The sequence below is a fragment of the Lynx canadensis genome, chromosome D2 (assembly GCF_007474595.2).
Source record: "Lynx canadensis isolate LIC74 chromosome D2, mLynCan4.pri.v2, whole genome shotgun sequence".
Lineage (NCBI taxonomy): Eukaryota > Metazoa > Chordata > Mammalia > Carnivora > Felidae > Lynx > Lynx canadensis.
Window position 1 is genome coordinate 5,149,882 of NC_044313.2, and position 27,646 is coordinate 5,177,527.

The following is a 27,646-nucleotide window of genomic DNA, read 5'->3' on the forward strand; positions in this document are numbered from 1 at the left end:
AGAGAAAATGATAAAAACCGAAAGTGGTAAAAAATATTAACACTTCTAGATATACGGTTCCAGATATATTATTAGATACTTACATTCTATAATGCAGACACAATAGACATTTAAAATTTTAAAATTATAAAAGAAATACGGGCATAGGTTCCTTCTCCGTAAACTATCCTGCCCAGGAAACTAACGCCATTTGCATCTGGATGCTTTTTTTTTATTAGCAAACTTTAGTAAACTAAGTAATACAAAAATCATTATTAGCAGAAATACATCCAGAGTGCAGTGGAACAGAGAGCCATAAACACCGATGCCAACACCAATGGCAAATCATGCCAGGCAAAACTGGTCCTTATCACTTACAAACATGCCCACCACCTCCTTCCTCCACACCCCCTGTGAGCACTGAAGGAGAAGGGCCAAAAGTGATCAGATCAGCTGACCAAAGCCAAGGCCATGTCCAGTAGGGTCTGTGCCTGGAAAAGGCCAGTGCAGGTAGCACAGAGCCAGGAGGAACCAAGTGCTAACAGCCAGCAGGGCTCAGGGACGGGAACCAGCTTCGTTTTGTCAGCTGGACGTTCCCTCCCCACATCAGGACGGTCTGGGTCTGAGACGGTCTCCTCAGTTACTCCCTGCTCAGATCCTACTTGTCACTCTGATTCAGTCCTTTTGCTCTGAAACAGCCCCATCTCTGTCCTTGCTAAATTGAGCAAATACTCCAAAGGCAGAATTTTCAATCCTTGGGTTCCAGCAGGACATCTTGTAAATTCCATTTCCATACCTTGGATGGGAACCCAATTAAGTTCGAGGATTAGAAATGTAAGACATTGGCTCAGACCAGCAATTTGTTTTAGCATGATTTCCCAACAAAGGGCATGTCTACCTCTTCTCTTACCTGTAGCTCAAAGTTGGCTTGATCCAGAAATTTTTTGTTCAGCATATCTGCATACTGATTAATCGCTCGCAGGAAGACTCTGAAAGATCAAGAGAAAATTACATAATTACACACTTACGCTCTGGCACCTTTGTAGGGTTTGGCATTTCAATTAGATACAACCCGAGACTGTCTGGAAAGTGAACTCTCTAAGTCCTGTGAAAAGCTGTGAGGTTGTGCCAATAAAAAGCCCAGAGAATTATATGCAGATGTTCTCCAAATTAATCAAGGAAATTAGCACATGCGGAATAAAAGAAACAGACCAAAATAACAGCATCTGAAAGTAACATATGAAAAGTATCTCTAAAAAAAATCTAATTTAAAAAAGAGAAAGAAAGAAAAGGTGCAAATTAAATCCTCTTCTCAAGTCACGATGTCTTCATGGTATTTTATTAAATTGGTCTTTGCTTAGCTGGCTTTCTACGGTTAAGCTTTTGAAAGCACTGCCGTTCGCCATCTATCAGGCTTGGAGCAACGGCTTGGTGACATATTTGGAAGTACGACTTATTTCAGTGTCATTTGTCCTGTGTTCCAAATGTTAATTTTGGTAACTAATTACTTGTTCAAACAAAACTTCAAAAGCTGTAGTAGACATGTAAGTGGTTTAACAAGAATGCTAGCAGGAACTGTATCGATCCATTGATAACGTACAATTTTAAGCAGCTGGAGCAAAATATCGCATCCTTCAATACCTTGAATTTGACATTTCTATGATGAGATAGGTAATTTGGGAGGTTGTGAATGACCCCCAAGTACTAAGCCTTCCACCACCAGCTTGTTCATCCTGTAGATTTGTTTTATTGCCCTTGAGGGTGTTTACAATAACCAAGCTCAGTCCAGATACTTCTTTTCAAATGACCCTCTCCCTTTGCACAAAGGCAGGATGCAAGAGGAATTCGCATTAGGTCACAGATAATAAACTTAATTACACTTCCTCGGTTTAGACAGCAGGAAGCAGCCAGAGAGGGTAAGAGAAATCTAGGTTACTTCCCAGGAACCGTGCTCTCCGAAAGCACTATCTCTTCGGCTGTGCATGCCTGGAGAAGCTCATTCCTGCCAGTCTCAGGGCCACTAGAGGCCAGGGAGGAGGGAGGAGGGAGGAGGGAGGAGGCAGAAAGGGACTCTCCACCTAGGGCTTTAGGGAGGTCTCGGATTTGGATCCAGGGCCAAAACGGGTGTGACGAATGGCCTGTGCTGGAGTTTTCCATCTCAGGTGTGGAAGAAAAGCGTGGCAGGAGTTGTCTGAATTCTTCCCTGGTGACATTAAATAGAACCAGAAAGGAGGCATCCGTGTTTTAAGTGACTCTCAATGGCGGGACATGGGGACCCTGGCCTTGTCCGTTAGCCGGGAGCACAGAAGGGGCAGCAGCATCCATCAGCCAGAGGGGTGGCAGACGTTATGGCTATCAGATGCCCAGTTAAATGTGAAAAGTAGCTCTCATGGCTGAATTTTGTGATTTATTGAGAAAAGCAGAATGCAGGGCACTTAGGGCATCCTGACAAATTAATACAGCACCAGGATGAAAATCACTAAATTTAGGACACGCCTTGCATATATACAACACCTGGCGGCCCCAATCAGCCCTCTGGTCTTGGGCTGGGGTCTCCTGGGCCAGGGTTAGCCCTCAGAAGTACAAGATGTGTGGCTAAGGAGACAGTGGTCTGCCTTGCCCATGTGACCCTTGGCGACGGCGTTCAGAGAGCATCTGGGGACGTGTACTGCATTAACCCTGGAAACCTGAGAAAATCCCCCCGAATGTCAGTGGGGCAAGACCACTTCCTGTCATTACAGGGGTGACTCCCACGCCGTACAAAAACCCCAGGCTAATGACCACGGACACATTTTTCCCCCTTAATTGTTCCTTCAGTTTCAGAAGTCAGCTGTTCGCTAGGGTACCCCAGGGTCCTTCTGAGCTTTAAGGAAGACCCTCCCTCCATCCCTCTATGACAATAAAGGCAAGTTTACTAGAACATGCGTTATTACTACATGGTAATTATTCTGCCTTGAGATAGCACCCAAACAGTTACAATCTGCTACTTCTAATTAAGGTCTGGAGCAATTTCAGCTGGTTAAATAAAGATATTTCTCAAAATGACTTTTTTTAAAAAAAAAGTCATGATGAAATAATATGAAGGCCAAATAAAAACTTTTTAATGAACTGACACTGAGAAAGAGCAGGGCTGAGAGAGATTCTATAATTTAGATTCACTATAAATTTTTTAAAAAGTGAGGACAAAAGCAAATAACACAGAATGTGAGTTGTAGCAGGACACCTAAAGGGAAGATCAAATAAAACCCATCATTAATGCCTTCAACAAGGGCGAGCTGCTCAGGTTCAGTGCATCTAGGGCCACACACTTCCTAGAGAACCATCCACCATCCAGGGCACACACAAATTATACCCCGCAGCCCACACCTTAGGGGATTAAAAGCTGAGCAATGCCAAGTGCATCTCAGGATCAATCACTGATCTAAGGAGGCAAAAAGAAACATAAACAGGGTTTTTTTTTTACATAAGAACATCTTTTATCTGCTGTAATCCAGGGGTTCTTTCGAATAAATGTTAAACTAGAGAAAATAAATAAAATCACATTAGAAGCTTCTGCATAACAATGTGCTTTCAGTCACAGAGGAATATGGAAAGAATCACAAACTAAGCTGAGTGCCTGGACAGCAGGACACCTTTCTAGTTTAAGATGAAGAGTTCAGGCTGGTTCAACACAGCTCAAGATCAAGTCCTTATTATTGAGAAGCAACAAAAGAGAGGGTGGGTGTGAATAGGCTGGCTCTGCAGCCCTGGTGACTGTCTGTGCTGGGCATTGATGGAGCTGGGCTCAAGGACAGGGAAGGCCTCCAGACTGTTCCCAAATACTCCTGTCTGCTTATTCATTCATGTGCTTGCAATGCTAAATCACCACCCAGCATGGAAATGTCCCCTAGGTGTCCATCGCAGGAATGGATGGATGGATGGATGGATGGATGGATGGATGGATGAATGGATGGATGGGAGGGTGGATGGATGGGTGGATGGATGGATGGATGGATGGGTGAGTGGGTGAGTGGGTGGATGGGAGGGAGGGTGGGTGGGTGGATGGATGGATGGATGGATGGATGGATGGATGGATTGAGTAGCCTAGAAGATCAGGCCCTAACCTGAGGCTAGAATTTTTGGTAGCCATTGATCTCTGTGGAGTCCTTACATTCTGAGTAGATTTTCCACTCTGGGGTTTAGCTCTTTTGAGTTTCCTGTTAACCAAAATTCTTATTAGGCATTTGGCATTTATAGTTGGGCACTGTTCCATCATTTTTGCCTTCACCTTCAGAGATGGCCCCCTCATTCTCTTCTACACCTCCAGAGCTAGTCCCTCTTTCTCCTCTCTACCTCCAGAGCAGTTCCCATATGCTTTTCTCCCCCTCCAGAGCTGGTCCCTTCATTCTCCTCTCCCCCTCCAGAGCTGTCCCCTCATTCTCTTTTCCACCTCCAGGTCTAGTCCCATATTCTCTTCTCCCTCTCCAGAGCTAGTCCCCTCATTCTCCTCTCCACCTCCAGAACTAGTCTCACATTCTCCTCTCCACCACTAGAGCTGGTCCCCCATTCTCCTCTCCACCTCTGGAACTTGACACTTGATGGCAGGAACCCTGTCTTTTTTAACAGCATTTAAAAGGACCCCTGGGCACTATGAATATTCTGAAGTGTTCTGATCTAAGGGACCATTAGCCTCTACCTGAACTAAAGAATCTCTCAGAGCCAGTGGTGTGTCCAGGATTGGTACCAGTCAAACACAACAAAATAAAAGCAAAAAAAAAAAAAAAAAACCACATCCTGAACCTGCCTTAGTGCAAAGAGAGAATCTAACCTCTGCATCCAATCTTACCATACATAAGCCCAGGACACCATAAAGAGAGGGCATACATACTGCTCCCCACGTTCTTAGCTGCAAGGGACAGAGGGGGCCAGCACTGGAAGGTGGGAAACAGTATAGACTGGCACTGCTTCTGCTGTGCCAGAAAACTGAGGGACTCAGGAGATAAAGATTCATAACTCTGTGAGCCAAGCAAGTTATGTCTATTCCCAGCCGGGGAGATTAAGTAATTTCTAAAAACAAAGCTAATGGTGTGAGAATCAAATGCTTTCGAGGATGCTGTCCCACATGGTCAAAACGATTAAGAAAAAGTGTGAGCCCATATTTAATAGTTCTTTTCAATCATTTTTAAGCTTTGGATGACTTTCTTTATAACCTAAAATCTTGGAAGATAACACCAAACACACAAATAAATAATGTAGACAGAACCACAGGCAAATTATGTCATCTCAAAAAGATTAAAAAAGCCATAAGGTCTAGATGTACTTTCTCTAAGACATTCAAATTATTCAAAGCAAATGACTGCAAATTTTATTTTTAATGGCCGCAAGGAAAGGACTTAATTTATCTCACTCTTCTTGGTAACTGAGCCCTGTCTCCGGGAGTCCAAGTTACAATCCTGTCACAACTAATCCTGTCACAACGTTCCCTATTTTCAATCATTAGGGGCCAGTGTGGCAGAGCCTATTCCCAAACCTCATACAATTAGGAGAAACAAACAAACAGAAAAACAGGAAGTTTTCCTGACTTCCTTCTCTTCTACCTGGATGGTTAACCACAGTGAGCTCCCAACAGAAGCAAAATGGCATATTGTAATTGCTAATGGTGTCAAATATGAACTGGATTACCGTCCACACACCCACATGCATACATCCAATTACAGTCTTAATCCAATTCTTTCTACCCATTGCCTGTCACCTAACTGTTCTCCTTTTCCCTCCCTATCAATCAATCGATCAATCTATCTTTTCACATCCGTGTAAACATTTAGCCTCAAGAACTTTACAGTGCCTTTCTGTCCATCTCTCCTCTACCTGTCAACCATCCACCCATCTAGTTATCTATCCTCTTCATGTACATGTAAACATTTAGCTAGAAGACCCTCATAAAGTGGCTCAGGTTTTTGAGATTCTCATATTTTCAAATGAAAAGTACTCACTGTGAAGTCCCTGAGTTCCCTTGAACTTTGAATCCAAGGGTCTTGTTTTTTAACTTTGAGATGAAGGGTAACAAAGAGATATGACCACATCGTACAAAGTGAACACCATGATCTCCACTGATAAAATGTTAAGTAGCATTAAGTAGAAAGGGACAGACACATCCTAGAGTTCTACGCTTTGACACATCTTTAGGAGACAAGGCTGGGGGTGTGGAGTGGGGCTCAGCGGATGGAGGCAGCTGCAGGGATCCGAGCCCCTCGATCCCAAGCATCACAGAGAAAATCCTGCGGGCCTTGCCGATGGGACCACATCCCTGCTCTGTCCTTGCACGAAAAGGGACTTGGATGCCACGTGGGCTCCAACAGGGGACCTTCCCAATAAGCTGCCTGTTGGAAAGCCGTGTGTGCGGCACAATAAAAAGCAGCACAGTCCTAAATAATTACGTGTTAATTGAGTAGAGGGGAACTTAGCAAGTGCAACATAATCAGGAACCAATTTAACTATTAGAAGTTCCTGGCACAATTACAGTCGCTAAAATGACTTTATCACGACGGAGCCTCAGGCTTTTCTAGCATCTCTGTTGCCAGTGTTTCTGCCAATAAAACTGGAAGATGAGGTGCCTCATTATGACACAGGGAGAAACAGCAAGAAAGGCACTGAACTTTGTAGAATACAAAGCCCCATTTCTCAGACGGTGACGCGGTGACACTGCGGGGTGTTTCATTCCTTCCGTAAACGTACTTTAAGTTACGTAATTAGATTGTACAGTTCACTATGAGGGCATTTAAATACCTCTGGCATTAAGACAAGAAATGCTTTGAGGTGGGGGGGGGGGGAAGCATCTTTTGACGAAATGTTTTGCCCAAAATAAGGGGAAGGAAGGGAAGAAATTGAAAGTGACACGTTCCATCCCTGCAGAGAACAAGGAATAGGAGGTGGAAAACTGCCTGAAATGATTTCCGCATGATTCAGGAGAGCCGGGAAGGAGGGCAGACATCAGGAGACGTGATAAGGAGACGCAGAGAGCGTCCCCTTCCACCAGGAGGGAGACCGTGTCTCACACCTGGCAGAGGTCAAGGCAGTCACCAAACGAGATCAACCGCTTCCTTTCAGGGGACCCCGGGCGCTCAAGACACTTGTGCACGAGGAAGTGACTTCTAAGCAAGACCCCGGGATGAGATAGGATACGTGGAGTGATCCCCAGAAGGTGGGGAAGCTGGTGGGACCTGCTCCCACATTTGCGATTTGGGACATAGCGGGAAGACCAATGTCACAAGAGCTTTCCGGGAAGGAGGCAGGAGGGGGCGGCTGAGGTCAGACTTGTGAGAGGTTGGAAATGCCAGGGTACAGTCTGCTTGTTACACAGAAGCACAGAGGGAGCAGTAAAGTCAAAAGATCCAACTGCCATTGTTTTCGAATGCACTGGAAGCATTTCTTTTCCTGAAGATTTCCTGAGTTCTTTTTTCAAATCAGGCTTCAGCATCTGTCAAACTTTGAACTACAATCCAAATTTCTGTGACTCTGTCCGCTGGCAGCCCTGGCTGAGGTGGGCTCAGTCGTGGTGCAGAGAGAATCCCCAGGGAGCGTCCGCTGGGAATGAAGACCGTGTCACCTCTGCTGTGCGATCTCCCCAGGGCAGAGGTCTCTGGGCCTCGCCCACCTGTCCAATACACACTGTATCCGGGTCCCACCAAAACAGTACTAGTGACCCAGGAGCCACCTCGGGCTGATGGTGAGAACCCCTGATGATAACTGGGACTCTCCCAGTTCTGTGATTCCTGTCCTGCTCGGCCACCCCTCACCTCTGCTGCTTTGCTGGGTGAGCATTCACTGAGCACCTTGTACATGCCCAGTGACCTCTGTCACTTTCATAAAAATCATGCCATTTAATGCTCCCAAGTGCCGCGGGGGTATGAATTACTTCCTATATTACACAAAAGGCTCCAAGAGACAGAAGCACGCGTTCCTGGAAGGGCTTAGACCCTGGCTATGACCGGTCAGCATATCATGCAGCCTTCCTTAGGAAGCTCAGTCAGCGTGGTCAGCACAATATAAGTAAATCCCTGCAATTATTTTGCTCTTACGTTGTATTAAGGAAAATTTCCAACACATACAACGGCAGATGGCATAAGAGACTCTCACGCACCCTTCACTGGGTTTCAATCATTACCACCTCTGCACATTTCCTCTCTCCCCCAGCCCGTACCCCCTCACATTGTCATTATTCTTTTTCCTTAAAGGACTTGAATTTTCAAGCAGTTTTAGGTTCATAGCAAAGCTGGGGGTACAGCACGGACGTTCCCATATGTTCCCTGCCCCGCCTCCCCCCCTCCACTACCGGCATCCTGCACCAGAGGGTACCTTTCCTGCAGTGGGTGAACCCACGCTGACATGTCATTATCACCCCGAATCCACGGTTTGCATCATTAGGGTGCGCTCTCGGTGTTGCACGCAGAGGAATGCACACTGCCGGATGCTACGGAGTAGCCTCACTGCCCTGAACATCCTCTGGGTTTCACCTGTTCGTCCCTCCCTCCCACGGAGCCGCTGGCAACCACCCATCCTTTTACTGTCTCCATAGTTTTGCTTTGTCCAGGACATTATGCAGTAGGAATCATAAAGTAGCCTTTTCAGGTTGGCTCATATTATTATTATCATATTTTCTAAGCCCCCTTTTGCCAGGTCTCAGATCCTTAATGCTTAAGGTGCTTTGCAGCAAGGGCCAACAACACGTGCTCTTGTTAGGCTCTTTTCTTACGCACCTTGGAGGCAAAGAGTGCCTGCCTTCCCCAGAATTTATGGGTCATTCACAGCATCAGGGTACCCAGTGCCCCGTACTGCTTGCTAATGGTCAAGACGCAGTCCCTGCCACTGACGAGCTGTGTGGTTTTGAGTAGGTCACTCTGCTCTCAGAGCCGCGGTCTTTACCTACGTAAAATGGCTATGGGGGCACCTGGGTGGCTCAGTCGGTCGCGCATCTGACTCTTGATTTTGGCTCAGGTCATGATCTCATGGTTCATGGGATCGAGCCCTGTATCAGGCTCTGCCCTGATAGTGCGGGGCTTGCTTGGGATTCTCTCTCTTCCTCTGTCTCCCTCTGCTCATCCCCTACTCACGCACTCTCTTTATCTCAAAATAAAAAAAATAAACCTTTACAAAAATTTTTAAAAAGGTTTATTCATTTCTCAGAGACACAGTGTTGATGGCAGGGGTGGGGGTTGGGGGGGGAGGTCAGAGAGAGAGGGAGACACGGAATCTAAAGCAGGCTCCAGGGTCTGAGCTGTCAGCACAGAGCTCAACGCAGGGATCAAACTCACGGACTGTGAGATCATGACCTGAGCCGATGTCGGATGCTTAACCGACTGAGCCACCCAGGCGCCCCAATAAATAAACTTTTTTTTAAAATAAAAATAAAATGGCTATTAACACCAACCACACATCCCGTGAATGGCACTATTCTATTACTATTACTGTTATAATTCATACCTGTACAGATCTGTCAACTACATACAGATCAGTTGGGATACAAATCCCACGTCTGCTATCCTCACAAGGCTGGCTGTGTGAAAATGCTTCCCCTCCACCCCGGCTACAACACTCCCGGCCCCCCATCCTTCAAAGCAGCAAACTACAGCCCCATAGCCCGTTTGTGTAAATGAAGTTCTTTTTAATAAAGACTTTTAAAGAACGGTGAAATGCATATAACGTAAATTTACCGTTTAACCATTTCTAAGCATACGGGTCAGTGGCATAAAGTGCATTCACACTGGTGGGCAAGCACCGCCTCGGTCCATCCACAGAAGGCTTGTCATCTTCCCAAGCTGAAACTCCCAACCCATCAGACAACTCCCTATTCTCCCCGCCCCTCCCCCTGCCCTAGCAACCATCCATCTCGTTTCTATTTCTAGGAGTTTGACCATTCTAGCTGCCTCGTGCAAGTGGAATCACACACCACTTGTCCTGTTTGTGAACGGCTGAGGTCACTGAGCATAATGTCCTCAAGGTGCATCCATGCTGGAACAAGTCTCAGAATCTCCTTCCTTTTAAGACCGAAAAACGCTTCGTTGTGTGGATGGACCACATTCATCTATCTGGCCACCTGCACATGGACGCTGGGGTTGCTTCCTTCTGTGGCTTCTGTGAATAACGCTGCTGGGAACGTGGGTGCACAAGTATTTGTTCACGTCCCTGCTTTCAATTCTTTTGGATGTCTTCTCCCAAGTGGGATTGCCGGATCACGTGGGAATTCCATTTTTAACTTGTTGAGGAGCCATCGCTTTGTTTTCCACAGTGGCTGTGCTGTTTTACATGCCACCAACAACGCACAAGGATTCCAATGCTTCCGCGACCTCAGCAGCACTTGTGAGGTGTTGGTTTTGGTGACAGTAGCCACCCTCATGGGTGTTAGGTGATAGAAATAAAGTTTTATCAGAACACAATCGCACACACCCACATAGGGATTCTCTGTGGCTGTTTTCCCATGACTAGAGCAGCGTTGAGTGGTCGCCCTGCCAAGTTGTCTGGCCCTTTACAGAACATTTTGTCACCGCCGTGAGGCTGTGATTCCATTCTGATCTGTCCTCTAGAGTTGCTGTTGTTGTTGTTGTTCAATGTTTATTTGTCTCTGAGGGAAGGAACGAGAGAGATTGTGGGAGGGGCAGAAAGAGAGATGGCGACAAAGAGTCCTGAGCAGGCTCTGCGTGGTCAGTGCAGAGTCCGCCGCCGAAGAGCTTGAACTCATGAACTATGAGATCATGACCTGAGCTGAAATCAAGAGTCGGGCGCTTAACCGACGGAGCCACCCAGGCGCTCCTGATCTGTCCTCTACAGAGTTTTGGAGAGTTCTTCACCTCCATATGGTTGGGGATGGGGCTCACACCCATTTCTTGGTCATCAGAAGACATGTTCATCAACAAGGCCTCAGAAAAGCCCCTCCAACATTTGGGAGAGGTTACTTCCCACTTCAAGCCCTGAAGAGGAGTCACCAAATTGCGGATACAAGCGGTTTAGAAACCAAAGCAGGCAGCCGCCTGCTGCTTGCACCACCAAGGCATATCTCTACCAGCACTCTTAGTTCAGGGTCAAGTTTTAAAAATTCAGAAAGCCACCCTTTCCCTGTACTTTCTATCTCCTCCTCCTTCTTACTCTCTTTCCCCTCCCCAACCCTGCCTGGCTTACCTATGTCAATATCACAGAATAAGTGCTGACGGATTTAGAAGTACCATGGGCATGGGGAAAAACTCCCAAGACAGACACATCAGGAATGTCTGCCAGCGGATACTTGGAAGTGAGAATCCTGTCGCTGGAGGAGGCAGAGAAGGAACGGGTACGTCCTGACTTTAAGAACCGGTCATGACAGATAAGCAAAGGTCATGGCTCCCCCGAGACCCCTCCACCAGCACCCGGGGTCCATCTGGCAAGCCTCTCCCCTCCTCCCCTGGAGTCCTCGAGTTGTTCTCATGAACGCTAACTGGAGGAGTCAAGGACGACCATGAGTGGGCTAGAGGGCAGAGGAAGAAAGGCAGGGGATGATCACTGCCCCATCCGTTGGGCATGGGTCCACACTGCCTGTGCAAGAGCATGTCCGTCACTGGAGTTTTGGGGCTACAAATATGTGGGAACAGGAAGTGGACGGTAGGAATGAGGAATTAGGAGTTTCTGTTTGGTGATGAAACATTTTGGAAATAAATAACGGTGATGGTTGTACAGCATTGTGAACGTAATTAATGCCAATGAACTGTACACGTATAAATGGTTAACATGGCAAATTTTAAGTTACATACATTATACCACAATAAAGAAAAAAACGAGAAGGAAAGGGAACGAGACATTTCCAGAAATTGCAGCAGTGGGAGTCATGATTTCTCGATCCATAACTCTATCAACAATGTGACTCAGCCCCACAATTGAACAGACACACACACACACACACACACACACACACACACACACACAGTATTTAGGCATAAGAACTGCTGGCCTTTGTTCTCCAAAGAATAAGTTTGTTCAGATCTGTTCTGGGAGTAGGCAGGGCATTAATAAACAAGCATAAACAAACAGGAATAATATTAACAACAACAACAACCATCCACCAAGAGTCCTTTATGGCCCTGGTATGTCACTTCTCACTTAACTCGACACATGACAGTGGTCACAGATGTGACGTGTCCCGGATTTGCTGGGAGTCCCTGGATGGTCCATCTCTGCCGAATCTTTTATTCCCTATATCACCAAGCAATGTATCTTACGTAGAATAAAATACAGTATAATTGAATCCACCTAGGGAGCCCAGGAAAACATTAAGTGGTCAGAGGCCTTGAGCCAACAGTAGGCAGAAATTCTAAGGAGAATCTAGGATAATTACAAAGGGGAATGCTTCTTTCCAGTTATTTCATGCTTGGAATATCCCAGCCATGCCGAGAATTTATCCTGGTTCATTTTCAGGACTCGCTAAAGGCCACTGCCATCATTTAGCAGATGAACGTAATTTGCTTTAACTTCATTTATTACAGGCTGAAAACCGGGTCATGTTTTTGTGTCCATGTGGGGGCCTAGGTGCTCGGGAATGTTCTGAACGTGGCCACCTGGCAGTGGGTGACGTTTTAGATTTCCCCATCCTTGTTGGTGTTTGGCTACTTCTACTCACGACTGGTTTAGTTTCCCTCTCACTAGGCCAGGTGGGCCTCTCTTTGTGTGTTTGTCCCCACACAGAAACACACGAGGAGGACAGCGCTGGGGCCTTGGGACCTCTGCCTAAGTCGTGTTCCTCGCTTACAGGCTGTGCAACCTTGGGCAAGTAAACTAACAACTCTGACTCACTTCTTCTGGTGGGTCAGGGGGATCAGAGGAGACAGTGTTTGTAAACAGCCTGGGTCGTATTTGTTGTTCAATGAGTGGCAGCTACTACTGGGAATATGATAAAGATGCAAAAGATGAAGGCCTCGGTCGTCGTTGTCTTCTTCTTTTTCTTTTCTTTTTCTTTTTTTTTTTTTTTTTGCTATTTGTTTCCGAAGAGGCCTCTGAAGGACCTCCTTCGCTTGCAGTGGGCGAAGGAGAAATTAGGAGATCCATGTTCACGAAACCTCAGCTGTGGTCAAGCTCTTAGAAAGTCTGACAACTGAGAGCTCGGCTCTTTGATGTCATCGCGGCTCAGAATTATCACCGCTCAAGTGTTGAGTGTATGGAGTTTCTTCCACCATCTTTGTCCATGGAGAGCAGCTCTGAGACTTCCTTGGAAGGGGTTCACTTCCCAAGGTGGACAGAAACGAGTGGCCCGGTGAGGTCTGTGCTCAGGTTCTGAGACCGCCTTCCTAACAGTACCAGAGACAGGGTGTCAGCGCGGGGCGGCTGAGCTTCCTGGCTTGACAGGTGTCAGGTGAAGGTTACCTGTGTGGGGAGGCTGCCATCTTGGTAGGGTTTCTGCTGGGGCACAACAAATTACCCCAAACACAGTGGCTTGAAACAATGCCCGCTGATCCTCTCTCTGTCCCACGGGTCAGAATTCCCTCGAGACTCACTGGGGTCTTCTGCTTCAGGTCACAGACAGCTCAGGTGAAGGTGTGGGCCGGGGCGGGTTCTCATCCAGAGCTTCTGATCTTCCAAGCTCATCCAGGTTGTAGGCGGAAGCCAGTTCCTTGTGCGGAGGCGCCAGGAGGTGGGAGGTCCCGGTTTCCTTGCGGACTATCAGCCGGGATGCACACTCTGCTCTTAGGAGGGGCTGCCTGCATTCCTTCTCATGTGGCCCCTCCATCTTCAAGGTCATGGGCATGCTGTATCCTTCTCATGCTTCAGATCTCTCACTTCCTTCTTTTGCTACCAGCCCAAGAAAACTCTCTCTTTTTAAAGGGCTCTTGTGGTTCCATTAGGCCCCCCTCCCTATCTTAAGGCTAATTATTCCGCATGACCCCCTTTTCCAGAACAAAAGTCACGGGAGGGATCACGCATGCTATTCATGGTTCCACACACACCCCAGCAGAGGAGATTCTGTAAGGAAGAGGGTCCTGGAGACCCTCACTGATTCTTTAGAGCCACAAACCTCAGGGCCAAACTGGTTTTTCCGGACCCTACTCTGATTCTCCTATAGCCTGAGACTAAGCTCAGAGGGACAGGGTGTCGTCAGGGAATTCTTTCCTTGGCTGGCCTCTGTGCTGTGCTGAGTATTTGTGACAAGGCGAAAGACTCAGTGTAGGCCAGGGGAGATTAGGAGGTAGAGCTCAGGTATGATCCTCAGCCAGGTGTCGCGAGAATGAAGCGGCTTTTTCAGGAGGACCCGTGTCTGCGATCCACTGAGCGGCACTTTTTTTTTAATGTTTGTTTCTTTGTTTATTTATTTATTTATTTAGAGAGTGAGCGTGAGCAGGGGAGGGGCAGAGAGAGAGGGAGACCCAGAATCCGAAGCAGGCTCCAGGCTCTGAGCCATCAGCACAGAGCCCGACGCGGGGCTCGGACCCACAAGCCGTGAGGTCATGACCTGAGCCGAAGTCGGACGCTCAGCCGACTGAGCCACCCCGGCACCCCCACTGAGTGATGCTTTCTATTAGCTGGCATAACCTTATTCTAAGCCCGTGATGTCATCTGATGCCAAGCTCATTTGGTCACCAGATTCAGTGTGGCAACCCAGAAAAAGAGCTCAAGAACCAGATAATGATTTTCTTCCTCATACAGTCCACCCTATGTACCTAAATAGTCATTCACATTTACATAATTCCTCAGATCCACACTAAGCAGACCAGGCTGTCTTTTTACTGAGAGTACATTTCCCACACCCATGTTATAACCTCAGGCAGGGAAATATAAAATTGAACGGCTTCACTTCCAAGGTCGGACAACATCATGTCTCAGAGGTGGGCAAACCATAGCCCGTGAGCCAAGTCTGGCCCACTGCCTGTTTCTGCAAATAAAGTTTTATTGGCACACAGCCATGCCCATTCATTTATATGCTGCAACAGAGAAGCCAAGGTCCACAAAGACGAGAATCTGGTTTATTATTCCATCAAATGATATTCAAGGATAAAAGATATCATTACCTACTCCTACCTCTGACAACAGTTTCCACTAAGGTCTCTAAAGAATCCTTCCCTATATTCCAATTAAAACCTACTCCTTTCACTATTAAGACCATTTGATCTTGTTTATGCTTTCCTGGATGTAACAGCATCCATATCCTTGGCCACAGCTATCAATCAACCCTAAGTTTCCCCGAAACAGAAGTCCTGGAATGAGATTTGGAAGGCTGGGATTCTAGCCTCAGTTGGTGTTGGAGGAAGCTGAGTGTGCTGGTTAGAGCAGGGGCTCTGGGGACAAACAGTCTGCGAGGAAATCTAGGCTCTACTACTAACCAGCTGTAGAAATCTTCAGCTGGTTTCCTGAGTTCCCTCATCTACGAAATGGGTATCGAGAGTACATCTACTCGCTAGGTGGTGAAGATTCAATGAGCTAAAATGTGTGCGGTGCCTGGAATGCTCCGCAAATCTGGAGCGTTCCTGCAAATAGTAAGCACCATGTATGTGTTACGAGGTCTGTAAACCTCTCTCAAGCACTTCAGAGAACACGAGTTTAAGGCATCCACTAGAAATCAGTTGGCTGCTGACTTTTTTTAAAAAATATTTATTCTGAGAGAGAGAGAGAGAGAGAGAGAGAAGCTTGGGGGTGGGCAGTGGGAAGAGATGGAGAGAGAGAGAATCCCAAGCAGGCTCTGTGACATCAGTGCAGAGCCCAATGCGGGGCTTAAATCCATGAACCTCAAGATCATGACCCGAGCTGAAATCAAGAGTCAGATGCTTGGGACGCCTGGGTGGCTAGTGGGTTAAATGTCTGACTCTTGGTTTTGGCTCAGGTCATGTTCACACAGTTCATGAGTTTGAGCCCTACATCGGGCTCCATGTTGACCGTGCAGAGCTTGCTTGAGATTCTCTCTCTGCCCCTCTCCTGCTCACACACACACTCTCTGTCAAAACAAGTAAAGACAAGACAAGACAAGACAAGACAAGAGTAAGACACTTAACCGACTGAGCGAGGCACCTGGGCTGCTAACTTCTAATCAGAAAACCACATTCCAGAGGAGGGCTTCGGCTCTCCTTTTCTTGATCCAAAGTAGAAACATGAGAATAAAACTGGTCAAAAATTATTTTCTTTTGGGGCGCCTGGGTGGCTCATTCGGTTAAGTGTCTGACTTTGGCTCAGGTCATGATCTCGCAGTTCGTGCGTTCGAGCCCTGCGTCGGGCTCTGTGCTGACGGCTCAGAGCCCAGAGCCTGCTTCGGATTCTGTGTCTCCCCTCTCTCTCTGCCCCTTTCCTGCTTGCGCTGTGTGTCTCTCTATTTCTCTCTCAAAAATAAACATTAAAAGCTAAAAAAAAAAAAAAAATTAACCACAACCCAGAAATTTTTTTTTGTGTGTGAAATTTGTGCCCTCATAATGAGTTTAATGGATAATAGAAAGGTACATGGATGAACTGAAACATTTTAGGGACTCTCCCCTAAGGATCCAAGGAGCCTGGGTGTCGAGTGACAGTGTCTAAAGCCTGAGCCTGTGTTCTAGTGTTATTGCCACTGGTTTTGAGGACCCTGGTTGCCTGATGATGACTATAAGCTTCAATGAATCTTGTCTCCGGAATATTTTCCCAGCACCTAAAATTACAGAGGGGTGGGGCTTCATGAATGTACCAGTTGGTGAAGAAGTGTTTCTTCCTAACTGTCGGAGTGATGGACTTTGATCTGAGACTTTCCTTCATTATAAGCTGGTAGCAAAGAGAACAGGTAAGTTTCACCATTTTTAATGAGGCGCAACTAACAAGATCTCAAAAAAATAAATCAATAAAACACACCCTAAGACTTGCCTTTGGCCAGTTCCCAACAGCGTGGCTCTCCCGCTTACAGACATGTGACTTGTCGCTGGACTGGACCAAGTCCACATCCGCAAAATGGGCCATCCGTGGGATGACACACGCATGAGTCTCCAGTCCCACCTGGGGCCCCAGTGGGGGCCGGACACGTGCCGTCTGCTGGAGCTGCCCCTCAGGAAATAAACTTCCCAGGCACTTCTGAATTCCCATATTGGCATGCTGTTTAATGAATGCCCAATTAACGGCAAGTATGAGATGACAGGCAGATGACAGTTAGGGCCGCTTCACGTGTCCCAGGAGATGTGGCTGGCGCGAGGCTGTCAACCAAATTTGAGATGGGTTATTTCTGCTCAGCCCGTCTCTTTGTCATTTCAGAGCCAGGGGTTGAAGGCATCAGAAGCAGCGATCTCTTCCCACAAGGATCTCCTCTCCGTCGACGTCTACATTACACTTCTCAATGGCCTGAAGTACCTTTGTCTTCCTGATGCTTCCTGGTGACAACACATAGCCAAGCCGGGGAGAGCCGAGGACCTCTCCCGCCTCCTCAAGGATCACGAACCAGCTTTGTGTGAGCGGCGCCCTTCCTACGACTGCGGCTCTTTTCACCTCTGCCGCCATACCCCACCTTGGAGGGACTGCGCAGGAGTCAGACGCACCGTGGCGTATTTCACAGTTGACCCTGACCCCACCCAGCAGCCCGAGAAACAGCGGACAGCAGCTGAGTGCTGAAATGCACGGCAGGGGGAAAGCAGGTGCTGCTCTCCACACAGGAGGACGGGAGGGCTGACACGTAAGCAGTTCTGCCGGCACCTGCTGGGCGAGGGGCTCCCGGGTGCACTCCTCCTCCGCGCGCTGTGACGGGCAGGCGGGACGGGAGCATCCATGAGGCATGTGGCCCGACCAGAAGATGCGGAGCGGCAAGAGGAAGCCACACCTGCCACGGCTCACGGGCCACAGGGCGTGAAGGTGGAGGCTGGTGCGCGGACTCAGGCACTCTCCCCTGGGAAGCCCCCGCAGGTAACTGAGCCGCCTGGTGTCACCACAGAAGCACCCCTTATACATGACATATTCGGGTTGAGAAGATACTGTCAAGGAAGACAGTTGAAACAGCCTGGCTTCGTTTGAGCACAACGGGCTGAAAGGAAAGACGTGCGCTTTGCGGGAGCCCCACGGCACCCGTGGGCGAGCCGGCCCCCACCGCAGGGGCTCTTGCGGAGAGGCCAGAACGCGGGCGAGGAGGGAGAGCGCACGTGGGAGCGGATGCCTCGGCAGCACATCACCTGCCCGCTTGGCAGGGTGGCTGGGGCAAGGTCACGCCTCCAGCCTTCCCAGCAAACAGGAGCCAGCACGCTGGACCGGCAGCACCACGGGGCAGGCGGGGCCACAGGACTCCAGAAGGTCAGCGGGAAGGTCTGTGCAGACTTCGCATCCGCGCGCGCGGCAAGGCCGGGGAGAGAACGGGCTTGGAGAGAGGGGATGGTGGAGGAGACGGGACTCGACTTTTTCTTGGGGGGAGGGCAGAGAGGGGGGGAGGGTAGGGAGGGGGGGAGAGAGAGAGTTCCAAGCAGGTTCTGCACTGTCAGCAGCACAGAGCCCGACGTGGGGCTCGAACTCACGAATGGTAAGATCACGGCCTGAGCCAAAGTCAAGAGTCAGACGCTTATCCGGCTGAGCCACCCAGGCACCCTGGAGGCGGAACTTTCTACCTATGGGAAGTGACTGCAGTTCACCCTGTAAATGTTTGACTTGATTATTCTTTGGGATTCTTGGGACTCTAACGTGGAATGGCCCAATGACATCTGGAACACCTTGAATTTGCAAAAGACTGTGAAGGGCACCAGGGAAATCCTCATCGAGGGCCGGGCGCGGGCCGCGCAACTGACCGTTTTCTCTGCTCGGCCTTCCGCACCGCCAAACCCTGCCCCTGCTGTGAGCAGGACACCATCAAGGGGACAGAGGGCCGAAGGGGGCCAGGGAACTCTGCAGAGAGGAGGGCAGAGCTTTGTCAAGAACGGGGCGGGGGGGGGGTGGGTTCAGCAAAATAAACGCCCTTCTCAGTTCTCCAGGCTGAGTGGTCCCACTTGCCTAAAGTGTTAAGCAGCATCAGAAATTTATAACTGCAATGAGTCTAATGACTTTTTTACATCGAGATAAAGAAAATCTTTATGAAACTGCCATTTAGAACACAGTCCACAAATGTCAAGTTAAATCAAGAGGAAGGTGCAGCACTCCAGCTTTGTGCTGATTTATTCTCGGGGCCGTAAGTGGCCCTCGCCTGGAATCCCGGACCCCTGCCTGACACAGGTTGGAAAGAGGGAAGGCCAAGGACAGGGAAAGTCAAGCTGACGTGTGAACGACACAAGGGAGGCCAGAAGGAGTCCTAGCGGGTTTATGTTTTGTTTTTAAATGTTTATTTATTTTGAGAGAGAGAGAGAGAGGGAGGCAGAGAGAGAGAGAGAGAGGGAGAGAATCCCAAGCAGGCTCCACACTGTCAGCGTAGAGCCCGACACAGGGCTCGAACTCACAAACCGTGAGATCATGACCTCAGTTGAAACCAAGAGTTGGATGTTTAACCAACTGAGCCACACAGGCACCTCCTGGCATTTTTTTTTTTTTTAAGTAGGAAATTCAAAAGTGATATTCCTGAGTGTACTAGCTTCTTACGGCTGCTGTAACATGTTAGTTACTACAATGTGGTGGCTTAAAACAACCTAGATGCATTATCTTACAGCTCTGGTGGTCAGACGTCCAGAATGGGACATCCTGGGCTAAAACTGAAGTGTCAGAAGGGCTACACTGCTTCTGGAGGCTCTAGAGAAGGTTCCAGAGGCTTCCATGTTTTTGCCTTTTCTGGTTTCTCACCGTCCATCTGCAACTGTAAGAGGTGACCCCTTGCCCCGTAACATCATTACTGCCAGGATCTGGGGATGCGGGACGGACCCCTCTGGGGGACTCTTATTCTGCCTACCACACTGAAACAACCAAGCGATCTGGCAATCAGGACACCTTTAGTGATCCAAGGTATCATTACGGTGCATGTCTCCTGCTACAGCCGCCGGAGTTAATTCCCAAGGGTTTCTGTTTTCCACTATTCCTTCCACGGCAATGATCCTACCTCCGGGAAGGCAGACCCTACAGGTAAGCCGCCTTCTGTGTTCTTCATACCATCCTGTACTTTATGGGTTCCCGGTTAACATCAGAATTATCGATTATTGATTACTGATAGCTGCATGTGAATAACTGCCCGTCACAGACATGGCACTTTCCACACTAAATGGTTTAGACCAGGGATCGGTAACCTTCTTCTGTAAAGAGCAAACAGTAAATAAGTTAGGCCCTGCAGCCATATGGTCTCAGTAGCAACGATCCCATCCTGCTGTTACAGCAACAATGGCCAAAGGGAAAAATCAAATGAGCGGGGAAATGGCTCTGTGCCAATAAAACTTTATTTATGGACACTGAAATTTGACTTTCATGTCCCTTTTGCGTGTCATGAGGTCGTCTTCTTCTTGACTTTTTTTCAACCCTTTGAAAATGCAACATCCACCCTTAGCTTGTGGGTCACAAACAACAACAACGACCAGTGGCGGGACCATTCTGGCCCACAGATCACAGTTTGCCAACCTATGGCTTAAAATTATGTTTGGGCCCACCTCCCATTGCCTCATTCTCAGCCTACTCATCTTTATCAAGACGGGGCGCCCACACTGTGCTGGGACGTATACGGGTTGGGAAAGGGTGATGGGCTGAATTCGGCCTGGGAGGATGACGGGGCAGAACAGCAAGACGGAAGGCCGGGGCCATCCCCAGCGGTCTTTACGGACGTGCGGAGTGTGCTCAGAGTGCCCCGCCAGGAGTGAGACCCAGGACCCCGGGGGTCAGCCAGGTCAGGGAGCAGACAAAAGGTCAACGGTGGGATGTATATTTGGAGCCGGATCTGAGTTCACGTATAAACAAATCCTTGAGGAATGGATGAGAGTGCATGGAAGAGAAATTTTAGAATAAGAAAACATTTTTAAAGAGGAAGGCCAAACATAGAGACTTGGGGAACTCTAGCAGTTCCTCTGGGCAGGAAAGGATGAACCCCTGAAGGAGACTGGGGTGGGGAGGGGGTGGAGGGGCGGGGACGAGGGAGGGCAGAGGTGCAGGGTTCCTGTGGGCTGGGCCTGGGTCTGACTCGTTTCCATACCATAGGGTGCTGCTCCATAAATTCATTCTAGAACAGATGAATGCCCAAAGGATCCCAGGGTCCCCGAGTTTGAACCTAGGATTTGACATCATGGTTCTCTCCCCTTCACTGAGCTTCCCATGTCCTGGTTTTGGGCTCCTTATACCTGCTGCTCACACCCTCAGCCTTGGGTCCATCTCTCAGGTTGCCTCTGGTTCACAACCCCCGGCCCCCTTCGCGGCTCTGACCTCATTTCCAGGCCTTCGTCCCGCTCCACGGTGTCCGATTTGATGCTATCAGACCTGATGGGATCGCAGCCACGTGGCTGCACAGGAGGGAGCCGTGGGCATCTCGTGCCACTTATACAACTGCTCTCTGGCTGCACCGGCCCCTGTGTGTCCATGGCCCCAGCCTACCCAGCCAGCCTTCTGGAAAGGCTCGAAATAGACTATTTAAAAAAAAGAGAAAAAAAAAAACCACAAACTCCACATCTGCCTCTGCTCTCCCTGCCAGATTCCTTGTTTTTTGTTTTTTTTTTTTTTAATGACCCCTTTATTTCTTCGCTGCACTTCTCCCGGTCGTATGTCTGTGCTAAAGAGGGGAGGTGGTCAAAGGGAGAGTCTCCAGAGCCAGGCCCCAGAGTCTTCTGCTCAGTAGACGCCTACCTGGAGGCAGACAGAGAAGCCGTGAGCTCAGGCTAGGTACAGGAGGGTGCTGGCTGTTGCCTTATCTACTCTTATCTACTCTTGTACAAAAAGCCTGATTCGGGGCACCTGTGTGGCTGCAACTCTTGATCTTGGCTGCAACTCAGGATCTCACGGTTCGTGAGTTCAAGCCCCGCGTCAGGCTCCAGGGTGACCGTGTAGAGCCTGCTTGGGATTCTCTCTCTCCGCCCCTCCCCCGCTTGCTCTCTCTTTCTCTCTCTCTCTAAACAAATAAAATAAACATTTTAAGAAAAAAGTCCGATTCTACTGCCTATAAAATATGAACGATGATGGCTCCACCTCGTGGGTTGGACTTAAGATTAAATGGGATCCGAGAAAAGCAGACAGGGCTGGCATCCTCACTTCCCCTTTGCCTAGCAGTCCAGGAGTCCAGGAGGCTGAGAGGTGGTGAGCAATACCAAGAAATGTGGAAACAAGCCATGGAGCCAAGACGAAAGTCTGCTGCAAAGCCCATGATCCTTGGGTCCTTAGACAAAGCCACACAGACACAAGGCCGTACTCCGTCCGCTTCCAGAGGGCCTGGCAGTGATGATCCAAAGGCTACCTTCCCCTCTGACCATGATTAGAGGGATCCAGGCACTGCTTGGGTGGAAGGGGATGGAAGAGAGGATTTCCTTGTTCTGTCTAGCTCTCTCACATTTGCCAACACAACTGTTCCATTCTCCACTTCTTACACCCGAATGGGGCCACGGTGACGATGCGCATTGACTTTGCTATTAACAGAAGCAATTGGGTGATCATGGGCTAATGATTGTCTACCTTCTTAATGCTAAGCGACTTATTACCCATAAACACACACAGAAAGTGCTCCGGGAAGCTCCCCCCAGCCGAACACACGCAAGTTGAGCTTCTTAATTGAAAATATAATCTGTATTGCAGAGATTAAAATATATTGGATTCATTTTGGCTCTATTCTTCCCTATTGTCCCACATACATTTTCTTTATGCTACACAATCAAATTAGTTCCCCTGCTACGGAAATTATTTCCACACAATAAATCAATTTTATGGTGAAGCTATGACTGAATGTCCTATTTAAAGGAAAAGCAAATCAGGGATGGAAACAATTTTCTTACTGATGTGATCAGTGTTCGCACCACATGCTTTTGGCGATCTCTGTTGGTTTTGTCCCTTTTCATTTCTTAGTTCTCTTTTCCTCCCTCCCCTGTCCCTGGGGAAGCTTGAGTTCTGTGGGTGGAGAGGAGGCAGGTAGGAGCAAGCCCGAGAGGGGAACCCTTGGCAAGGTCATGTCAGCATCCTGGTTGAGGACACCCATGCCCACCCTCCGAGGAAGGTATCCCCACCTCCCCACCAGGAGCAACGCAGCCAGCAGGCACTCTCCGGCCCTTGCCATGTCTGTTTCAGATCACCGATGCTATGCAGACTTGTCCTACGCTTGCTGGATTGTCATCTGAGCTGTCTGTCGCCCAAGCAGAAGGCAAACTCCACGAAGGCAGGGGCCCCGTTGGTCTCAGTCAACATTAGCTGTCTATGTCTACAACAGGGCCTGGCACAAATGTATGTATGCACATAGTCAAATACCTTACAAAATGAGAGAATAGCACCATGTTGAGGCCAAAGCATGGTGAGCGTCATTGTAGCTGGAAGGAGTAGGAGGGAAATTGTTGATGAAAGGTGGCCTTGGGGGCCTGACCCGTGAACTGATAGGATGAACGCAGTATTAGGTTCCACTGACCTTTTCTCAGTGCTTCCCACTCACAAGGGGAGTTCCCTCTCCCTGGAGGGCGTCTGCTTCCTTCCCCGAAACCCCTGGCTAGCTCCTTCCAACTGTTTCCCTTCCCAGCCTTCTCAGACCCGCTAGTCCCCCAAAACACGCTCCTACAGACCCATGTGCCTCTCTGGCAGAGTGCTTGGGCTGCGTCAGTCAGTGGATGCTCTCTCCTTTGGTAGTCTGAGCAATGTCCCGCGTCTCCCCTGGGACTCTCAGCTTCCTGCCTGTAGGCTCCACCTCTGCTTTTCCTCACGTTCATCCCCAGCAGCTAGCGCTCCGCGCGGTCCATTAGTAGGCATGCAGGAAACACTTGAGCAGAGCAAGAATGAACAAACGTTGCCATGAAAACGATCCCCAAGCTCGTTTATGTAAAATCTGAATGTCGTTGAATTTAGCGAGTCAGTTTCCAGTTGTGTCCTTATATACATTTCTACTTGAAGGTGGGAGAAGAGCAAGGTTACGAACCGCTGAGCGGGGTCCTTGCCCCAGATACTGAGGCACGTTAGAGATCCTGTCTGCCTTCAGTCTAACGGCTCGAAGGCTGCTGTGCTCCTCATCGTCTGACAGCCAAGGCAGAGCCTGCGGGTGCTAGAACGGCAGCCAACTCTGCTGGTGGTGACTACTGAGTGCGTCTCCACAGGGTGGCCGCTGTTGTTCAAACGCCTTGAGGTGTCCACGTAAGAACTCAGGCGTCCTCCAGTAACACGCGGAGCAGGAAAGGCACCCCCAGCCGCATGTGAGTGGCACACAGAATATGCAGGCATGTTCCAGAGTTTGAAAGGCTTCGTGCAAGATTTTCAAAGCGTGCCAGATTCATCACTCCAACTATCCAAACCCCATGAGATGGCTCTGAGACAGGTTATCGTGTTAAACGGCCAACCCGGAAGGCGCAGCACAAGGTGGTTTGAGTGAATTACCTTCTTGACATCACCGATGAGTGAACTTGATCTAGAATCCAGAGCTCCTACCCTGGACAACATGCATTCTCCAGAACACACTGTCACTTCCTTAATTATTAGTTACATCAGGGGATCAGTACCCTGCGTACGGATCAAGACGCCTGGATCCGGGTTGGATGTTTGACAATTACCTCTATGAACATGGCAAGGCAACTGAAGAGAGAAAAAGCTGTATGATTTCAACAGATCAAAGGGTTCCATATTACAGGAAATTTTAGAAATTGTAGGGAAAAAACACACACACACACACACACACATCGTTTCCATGCTTTTTTTGTAAGAAGGTTGTAGTGGACCAAGCCTTTCTCTCTGGGGCCAAACTCAGATGCACAGAGAGTGCAGTTAAAGAGCAGGGTTGTTTTTAACTTGGGATTCTTGAATAAGAACACAGTGCGTGTCACTGTACCCATACCCACAGGCTCATACAAAAATACACATTTAATGAGGTCACAGAGTTAAGACTGAAATGGCTGAAATACATAGTGTGGGCCCAGAAAAACTGTCAGCAAAGTCTCAAAATAGCTTTACTAAGGTCTGTCAAATGTTGGGAAATCATCCAGGAAAAGGATACAAGAACGTACATAGAAGCATCAGCTCGTTTTAGCTAATGACAGCAGGGAACAGGATTTAGGAGAACACATTTCATTATTTAAGGGGAATTTCTACGTTCCATGCCGATATGGTTTTCATGGCTAGCCAGGGGTGGTCAGGGGTCTTTGTTCTTGGTTTCCGAGTCCGTCTGCAAGTGCACCAGGCAGGTGCATTCGGGGTAGGGCTGCAGGGAGGGGGGACGCGAGGGGAGAGCGGCTCCCCATCTCTGTTTCAGTTTCTCTAGAGGATGATGCTGTTCCCTAGGCCCAGCTTCAGTTATCTTGGTACCACTGCCCTTTGGAGCAAAATGCTATCTTTCTTGGCCCAAATCACCAACAGTTCAAAAAAAGACAAAAGCCCAAGTATCACAAAAATAACAACCCAAACACAGTACTTTCAAATAGGAAACAGCAAGAAGAAAGGAAGCAAAGCCTTTTGCGTTTTTAATGCTCTATTCCAAACGAATCAAAAACAAAGCCAAACAGAACACAGGTGGCTTTTTCTACCTGTCTTCGACACGATTTTGATTTCTAAAAACAAGAATCAATACCTGCCTCCTACCTTCTAACCAGTATCATGGAGTTTCACCATTGCATCCATACAGTCCATCATGGGCCTTTCCCCCAGATTCTAAGCAAGAGAGGACACACAAACGCCTGTCCGCGCCTGGCACAGAAGGCCACGTGGCACACTGAAATTCAATCATGGGACTCCAGCGGCGGCCCTCATAACAGATGAAGATAACAGGGCGCCCTATCAATCTGCTGGGGCCGCCATGACCAAGTGCTATCACGGGAAGGGCTTACACAGCACATTCTTGTCTCACAGTTCTGGAGGCTGGAAATCATGATCGGGGGGGCAGCCAGGTTGGTTTCCCCTGAGGCCTCTCTCTTTGGCGTGTGGATGGATGGCCGCCTTTTCCCTGTGTCCTCATGTGATCTTCCCTCTGTGAACACCTGTATCCTAATCCACTCCTCTCCAAAGGACATCCATCATATTGGGTTAGGGTTCACTCTAATGATCTCATTTTAACTGTAATTATCACTGTAAAGGCCTTATGTCCGAATACAGTCCCATTCGGAAGGTATCGGGGATTAGGATTTCAACAAATGAATTGGGGAGGAAGGTGCTTAATTCAGCCCATAGCAGGTTCATTTCCGTGGGCTATTTCACATCCACTTTTAGCAGGCTAGAGAACAGGGTTGCCATGATGGATGAATCCACATGTACGTTTAGAGTTCTTTTTCCCTTGCCAACATTCCCTGCCACCACCACCCCAGTCCTCACATGGATGAGGGGACAGCTCTCCCCTGTGCCAAGTGGATAACCATGCCAGCATAAGGGAAAAAGAGCTGGCCCAGAAAAACTGTAAGCCCAGGACCCACTGGTTGGGGACGGAGGGCCTGCTTCTCATGACCACGACTGTCTACACTGCTTACCTGGGTCTATCTGCCCATCTGAGTAGCAACTGTCTTAAAAGCAGAACCCAAATATTTCATCTCTGAATCCCCAATGCACGAAGCAGAGACACAGCACATGCCTTCTAAACACAACAAGCCCGTATAGTGTGTGTGTGTTCATAAATGCCAGTGCCGAGCCCCTCTGCCAGTCCTAGGAGGGGTGAGCCCGCCCAGGGCTCCCACATACAGGAACTTCCACGTGAGACAGACAAGGTTCCTGCCCTCATAGCCATTTCCAAGAGGAATCTAGGGAGACCGAAAGCCAGCCTCCCTCGAGGTCCTCCTGTGGCCCAGATGGCCCCTCTCAATTTGAGAGTAATGGGATTTTGTCACATCGTGACTCCTAGTTTTCAACAGAAACCTAACGGAGACAGAAAACATGTGGCTTTGCCTACATATACACATGTACTCAAAATTACTTACAGGGGCAGCAGCTTTGGGGCCAGAGAGCATTCAGAATAACTCACAACTGAACGAAACTCATGTATAATGTAAGTTGCTAAAAATGTTTTGGACTTTCCCCAACACCAGTGTGATGTTCGTCTCAGAAGTCAGCAGGCAAAGCTGGTCCACAGCTCGTCCAGAACCCCCCACGAGGAACCATCATTCATTTCTAAGTGGCTGTCGGCTTGGGCCTTTTGTCATTCTTGTTTCCTTCCTTTGGCTCATTGTGAGAAAAATGGTCTATCAAGGCAAACACACACCCATACCCACAATGTCACCACCTCGAAACGTTCTCAGTCCCAAGGAGAGCATTTCTGTGGTCTGCCTTTTCTTGTTTTCAGGATGCACTGAAAACGGTCATCAGTACAATGACCCAGGCCCCTGAAGGAATTTCAGGTCGTCAGCAGGCTCATCATCCCAAGTGCAAAAACAGGTGTGTACAAGATGCTTTTAAGTCAAGAGAAATATTTCCAATTTCGGTATCTGTGGGCACGAAATGTTATTTTCTTTAGAGGGTGCAAAGCTCCAAACACTACCGCATAAAATCTATTCCACGCAACACCTCTTCACAAAACAAATCAATTGTGTACATCACAAGGAGCTGCTCTACAAACATCTCTCTCTCTCTCTCTCTCTCTCACACACACACACACACACACACACAGACCCAGATGGAATGCAGATATGCATGGACGGCTTGGACACGCACAGGGTAGAAGGGAAGAACGGACGGAAGCCGGAGACAAGGGAGGGGTGCTTGATTGTGGGCCGGT

General features: G+C 48.5%; 1 protein-coding gene across 3 annotated transcripts in view; it reads right to left on the minus strand.

The window, feature by feature from the left end:
- DOCK1 (dedicator of cytokinesis 1) overlaps nt 1-27,646 on the minus strand; it is a 528,429-nt gene that overhangs the window by 106,070 nt on the left and 394,713 nt on the right. For all 3 annotated transcript variants that reach the window (XM_030333989.2, XM_030333990.1, XM_030333988.1), the window contains exon 30: nt 890-968. In XM_030333989.2, the coding sequence (XP_030189849.1) occupies nt 890-968 (79 nt within the window). The remainder of the gene's footprint in view (nt 1-889; nt 969-27,646) is intronic.